We start from the raw sequence: 5,597 nt of genomic DNA on the forward strand, positions 1-5,597 counted from the left end.
GATTTACAACATTTCATAAAGAGGTCTTGGAAAAACTCCTTGGTGCAAAAGACTATTGGTATAGGCATGATTCTTAAACTATTGTAATCTTGTACTACAACACTTGTTACTTATATTACTCACTAAAAATTCCTTTCGCAGGTATGAGTGGCAACACAGAGTATCTACACACATCCATGGTTTCATTTGGCTCCATGAAGCACCTAACTTTGAAAAATTACAATGGAATAACATTCAATCAGTACAAAATGTACTTAACTACATTGATAGATATGTCTCTGTATGGAACCCAAAAACCATTGAATGAAGAAACATAATGATTTGCATATCTCCTATTGATGATCCTTGCTTGATGGACACAAGAATGATAATGACAATAGACCCTTCCACTGACTACAGTGAATTGGCAAACCGTGTACAATGCCACACAAAGTGCACCCTACAAACTTGTCTCAGGAAAAAAGGGACATCTCTTGTTTGTCGTTATAAAGCCCATTGGAAAAAGCAAGACAAATCAATCCTCTCCAATGATGACAATGGCCAACCTAAACATACTCTTGCAAGAAATGATGACTGCTTGAATCTTCACAACCCATCTATACTCTCTATTTGGAGGGCCAATGTAGATTGCCAACCTGTTCTCTCAATAAATGTAGTTCTAAAATATATCACAAAATATGCAGTAAAAGCCGAACAGAAATCTGAAACATACCATGCTATGGTATCTCACATTTCAACCAATTTTGAGCCTGACAAACCTGCCCCAATTGCCTTTCAAAAAATGCTTATTGATACTCTTGTAGATCAAGACATCGGTGCTCAAGAGACTTGCCACCTTCTGTTGAAATTACCACTCTCCATATGTAGCAGGACATTTGTTTCTTTAAAAGTAAACCAAAAAAACTTTCAACGTTTTTCAATCTCACCCACATCCACAACCACGTCCCCAAGTTCACTTATTCAAGTCACATTTTCACTTATTCAAGTCACTCAAAAGTGGACCTTCAAAGCATCTCGCAAGCACAACCAATGGATAGACCGATCCACACCATCCATTGTTCAAGTAACTCCATGATTCACAAGCATCCCAACAAAACATGACAAAGCTTTCCAAGCATTCTATTGGATTGAACTACTACTATACCATCCATTTCACAACATTTGGAATGATATTGGTACATCAAATGACCAAGTTATGGAAAAATGGGCAACTTTCTCTTGCTACTACCAACCATGGCATGTGTGGCACACACCTCTGCAACCAGATGAAGAAACTAATATTGGAAGTCCACCTATTCAGGAGGACCGCATGCAAGAGGATATACCTGATGAATGACAAATTTTATCAAGTCTATATCCAGGCCTCCCTATGCACATTGATGAAAATGACATACTTGGTCGACATGGAATTGACCTCAACCATGATTGGGGAGAGGCTCATGTAAATCCGCAAGAAGAAATAATACCTACTACTTTCATAGACTCAAATCAGCCAAAATTTCAAGCTCCCTATGATCTCAATCAAAACACCCAATTGCACCTGTCTATTGAACAAAAAAAAGCATATGATATAGTTGTTTCACACCTATAAGTCATTGCTTTGCAGCCGCTACTTAAGATAATTGTTCAAGGAATAGATGGAACTGGAAAGTCTCACTTGATTAAAAGCATCAAGATCACATTGATGAGCTCAGCATCAATTGGCCAATCACCACTACTACTTCTTGCACCAACAGGTATCGTAGCATTCAACATACAAGCATCAACAATTCATTTTTCCTTGAGAATACCAATAAAAGAATTCCCCCCTTACAAGGACAAATGCTAGCAACATTCGAAGAGAGAATGTACTTCATTCGATACATTCTAATAGATGAAATGAGTTTCATTGGCCCAAAGCTACTACAACAAATTGACAGCAGATTGCGTGAAGCATTCCCAAGCCAAAATCATATCCCATTTGGAGGATGATCAATCATGCTATTCGATGACTTAGGGCAGCTACCACCAATCAAAGATATCCCTATGTATGCTTCAACTTCTTATGGGGGGATACCGTGGCGTTCTTTCACAACAGTTATAACTTTGAACAAAATATTTTTGGAGACGATCCAGCACAAATTATATTTCGTGCCCTTCTCTCCAGTTTACGAAATGCAGAGCCTACAATTGCAGATTGGCAACTTCTAATGTCACGGTCAGCTCCTCACTCACAGCTGAAGAGCAATCTGATTTCTCATCCTCCATACATCTATTTGCAATGAATGAAAATGTGTCTTCACATAATAAACATGTGTTGTTATTTTCAGCAATGCTAGTAGCATTATCCATAGCAGAGCAACTTAGGGGATCAACATGCTCAAATCCAGAAGAAGAAGAACTTGAATATGAAATACTCCTATGTATTGGCCAAAAGGTTATGTTATGTTCAAATTTGCGGGTGGAAACATGGCTTGTAAATGGTGCACTTGGAAAAGTCAAAGCAATTGTATATAGACATGGAGAAAGACCACCTCAATTTCCATTATTTGTTGTTGTTCGCTTCAAAAATTACAGAGGACCAATGTGGGATCACAATCAACAAAAAAATGTTCCTATAACCCCTATGAGTTGTGGTGTTCACCATCAAATACCACTAAAAATGGCATGGGCGTTAACTATACACAAATCACAGGGGCTCACACTCCAACGAGCAACAATCGACATCGGCAACATTGATCGTCAAGGATTGACATTCATAGCTATCTCAAGAATTCTTGAACTCACAAGTCTCCGCATACACCCCACCTTCATATTCAAAAGATATTCACGCATGCAAACCAACCCATATGTTGCTCCTCGAAAACAAGAGGAGGAGCGATTGCTAGCATTATCAAATACTAGTTCTACAAACACAAGTTAAAAGATCTTTAGGTTTGTTCACTCAAGAACTTGTTTCCATAACTTTAAAATGTATACATTAAAACCATACTTTTTAAACTTGCAAAGTATTCAACAAATACTTCCTTTAATTTTGTTTGAATTACTAAATCTACAAATATTTGATAATCAATGTTAAACAAACAAGCATGTAACAAAAGTTGTACAATATTCAAATTCTAATTATATCTCTTTTCCATACTCTACAGGTACAAATTATACAAAAGGATAATTGAACACTCATTTGTAATACTAATCTATTATTACTAGAAGTGAAAAAATCTCCAGGTTTGCTCAATAAATCACTTGTTTTGTATCTTTATAATGTATACATTAAATCTATACTTTTTCAACTTACAAACAATTCAACAAATAGTTCCTTTAAAAAAATATTAATTACTAAATCTACAAATATTCAATAATCAATGTTAAACAATCAAGCATGTAAAAAAAGTTGTACAATTTTTAACTTTCTAATTATATCTCATTTTCATACTCTACATGTATAAATTTTACAATACGATAATTTCCCTTATTCGTAACACCATTGTATTATTAGTTACTTCCAATTCAAAAGAGTTTGCAAAAATAATTTGTACAAATAAAGGAACATTAGAATGTTAATTGCATATATTTTTCAACATCCAAAACTAATTTAAATACAATATCAAAGATATCCTCGGCGTACCCATTGCACAATAAGATGTGATTGCTAGTTATTATTTATATGATGTCTTCCTTCAAATGGCATAATAGTGAGAAGCTTGCACAACCGCTTCTCAATTATTTGACTTAAAACCATCGCCATCGACGTGATCACTGACCCATTGCATTCGAGGCTGCAGGGATATACAAATTCCACAATCAAAACTAGTTCAACAATGAAAGCTGATCAATCAACAAAATTGAAAGACAGAAAGGTTAGTCTTCCCTGCGATGGAGAGAGCCCAGTTGCTATCCTGAACGACGTTCCAGAAGAAATACCCCAACAAGCCTTTCTGTTTGGCATACTCCACTTTGCCTCTAACAGACTGTTCGTTGTCGTACCCAATCCATACAAGCCCAGAATAGCAATAAGCCGACACAGTGGTTGTGTCATTAACCTCGGTGGCGGCGTTGTTACTGATAAAATCCTTAATTTGGGCAAAGGTATATACATCGGGGTTGCCTGGACCGCTGGCCTCGGCTCCTATTCCCACATTTTCTATGCTCTTCAACATCCATGAATATCCATAAATGGGCATCCCCACAACAATTTTCTGCTCAGAAAGACCTGCATTCAACCACGACTCAACGCCATAGCTGGTGCTGAAGTTAGAGTTGGGATCATACAGAGCTGCGTGCTCTCCCGTCTCGTTGATCTGAGTTGGGATGACAAAATCGTAGGTCATTATGTTCACCCAGTCCAGATTGTCAGTTATAGAATCGATCGGGTATTCTCTCACTTCGCCCCACTGAAAGAACTAGTTTGAGAAATAGACGGCAGCGGTGAGCAGCAGGGGATCCTTGCCGGAGGTTCCAGACTCTTCAACCACTGCAGCTTTCCATTCTGTGAACAGCTGCCCCCAGTTTTCCATGTCCGCCAGAGTTTGTGGGTATTCCCAGTCGAGATCTACGCCGTGGAATGAATATTGCCTGGCGAGAGATATGGCGGAGCCGATGAACTTTTTGCGCAGTGAAGAATCGGCAGCCATTGTGGAGAAGTCTTCCATCTTGGCATTTCCTCCGCCGATGGAAAGCAAGGTTTTCACTGAGGGATTGCTCTTCTGCACTGTGGAGGTGAAGAGTGCTATGCTTTCCTGATTCGCTGCAAAGACTGTGACCTCATATGTTTGGGGATTGAGATCTGCGAAGGCGTAGAGGAGATGGGTGTAGAGAGAGGCATCGACGGAGGAGGGAGGCAAATCAGAGGCAGGCCAGTAACCCACTTTCACGGCAATGGCTGTGGGGCAAATTAAGATGAGACTGATTAGCAGGACCTGCAATTGGCGCTCCATTATTCACAGACTCGTGTAGAATGATACAATTGTAGTTAGATTAGACGTGGTATTAGTGATTTATATACACAGCGCCTGCGCTTGTTGACTGACGTGTTTGAATGGTTTGGGCCACCCTTAAACAGCACAACTAAGCGTTGACCGCTTAGTGTGGCAGGTGTGGGCCCATTCCCTTTGCCACCATCCGTTGCCGTTTGTCCCGTTTCCGTTAGCATTCAAATTCTAAAATTTCTCCCACGCAGCAAGTCTAGCGAATTCAGTACGTGTTTCCTAACGGCCTTTGGGCAATTTTTATTTCCTAGCATTCTTCCAGATTGTACCAAAATGGGAGCTCTGTGGTGAGCTGGCACGGTTGGAAATGCTGTGGCAAACGTATGCAAACTGTGGAAGCAGACAAGGCGTTGAACTTTAAATAATATACTTTTTATCTAAAATATATATATATATATTATTTTTAAAATAAATAAATAAATATGATGCTCTAGAGAACATAATATATCTTGAGATGGTATCATTTTTTGAAATTTTTTAATTATTAAAGAAAAATGTAAATTTTTTATATATAATTTAATATTTTTATTTAAAATTTAAATAAAAACATAAAATGCATTAAAAATCTATGTCACTTTCATGTGCTTCAAGTTTAAAAGCTAGACCAAAGGCTAGTGCTATTCATTTCCT

The 5,597-nt window shown here is 38.1% G+C and overlaps 2 protein-coding genes across 2 annotated transcripts; both read right to left on the minus strand.

Annotated features, from left to right (window-relative positions):
• Positions 1-3,642: 3,642 nt before the first annotated feature.
• LOC131035512 (class V chitinase CHIT5-like) lies at positions 3,643-4,313 on the minus strand. The gene has a single exon (XM_059214085.1). The coding sequence runs from the start codon at positions 4,308-4,310 to the stop codon at positions 3,816-3,818; it is 495 nt and encodes a 164-aa protein (XP_059070068.1). The 5' UTR covers positions 4,311-4,313; the 3' UTR covers positions 3,643-3,815.
• A 69-nt stretch (positions 4,314-4,382) lies between these two features.
• LOC131859870 (class V chitinase-like) lies at positions 4,383-4,916 on the minus strand. Its single transcript, XM_059214084.1, has one exon. The coding sequence runs from the start codon at positions 4,914-4,916 to the stop codon at positions 4,383-4,385; it is 534 nt and encodes a 177-aa protein (XP_059070067.1).
• Positions 4,917-5,597: the final 681 nt, after the last annotated feature.

Source organism: Cryptomeria japonica, chromosome 11 (genome assembly GCF_030272615.1).
Source record: "Cryptomeria japonica chromosome 11, Sugi_1.0, whole genome shotgun sequence".
Classification (NCBI taxonomy): Eukaryota; Viridiplantae; Streptophyta; class Pinopsida; order Cupressales; family Cupressaceae; genus Cryptomeria; species Cryptomeria japonica.

Excerpts from the sequence above, each read along its gene's own strand:
- LOC131035512 (XM_059214085.1), bottom strand. The coding sequence starts at position 4,310 with ATGACCTACGATTTTGTCATCCCAACTCAGATCAACGAGACGGGAGAG.
- LOC131859870 (XM_059214084.1), bottom strand. The coding sequence starts at position 4,916 with ATGGAGCGCCAATTGCAGGTCCTGCTAATCAGTCTCATCTTAATTTGC.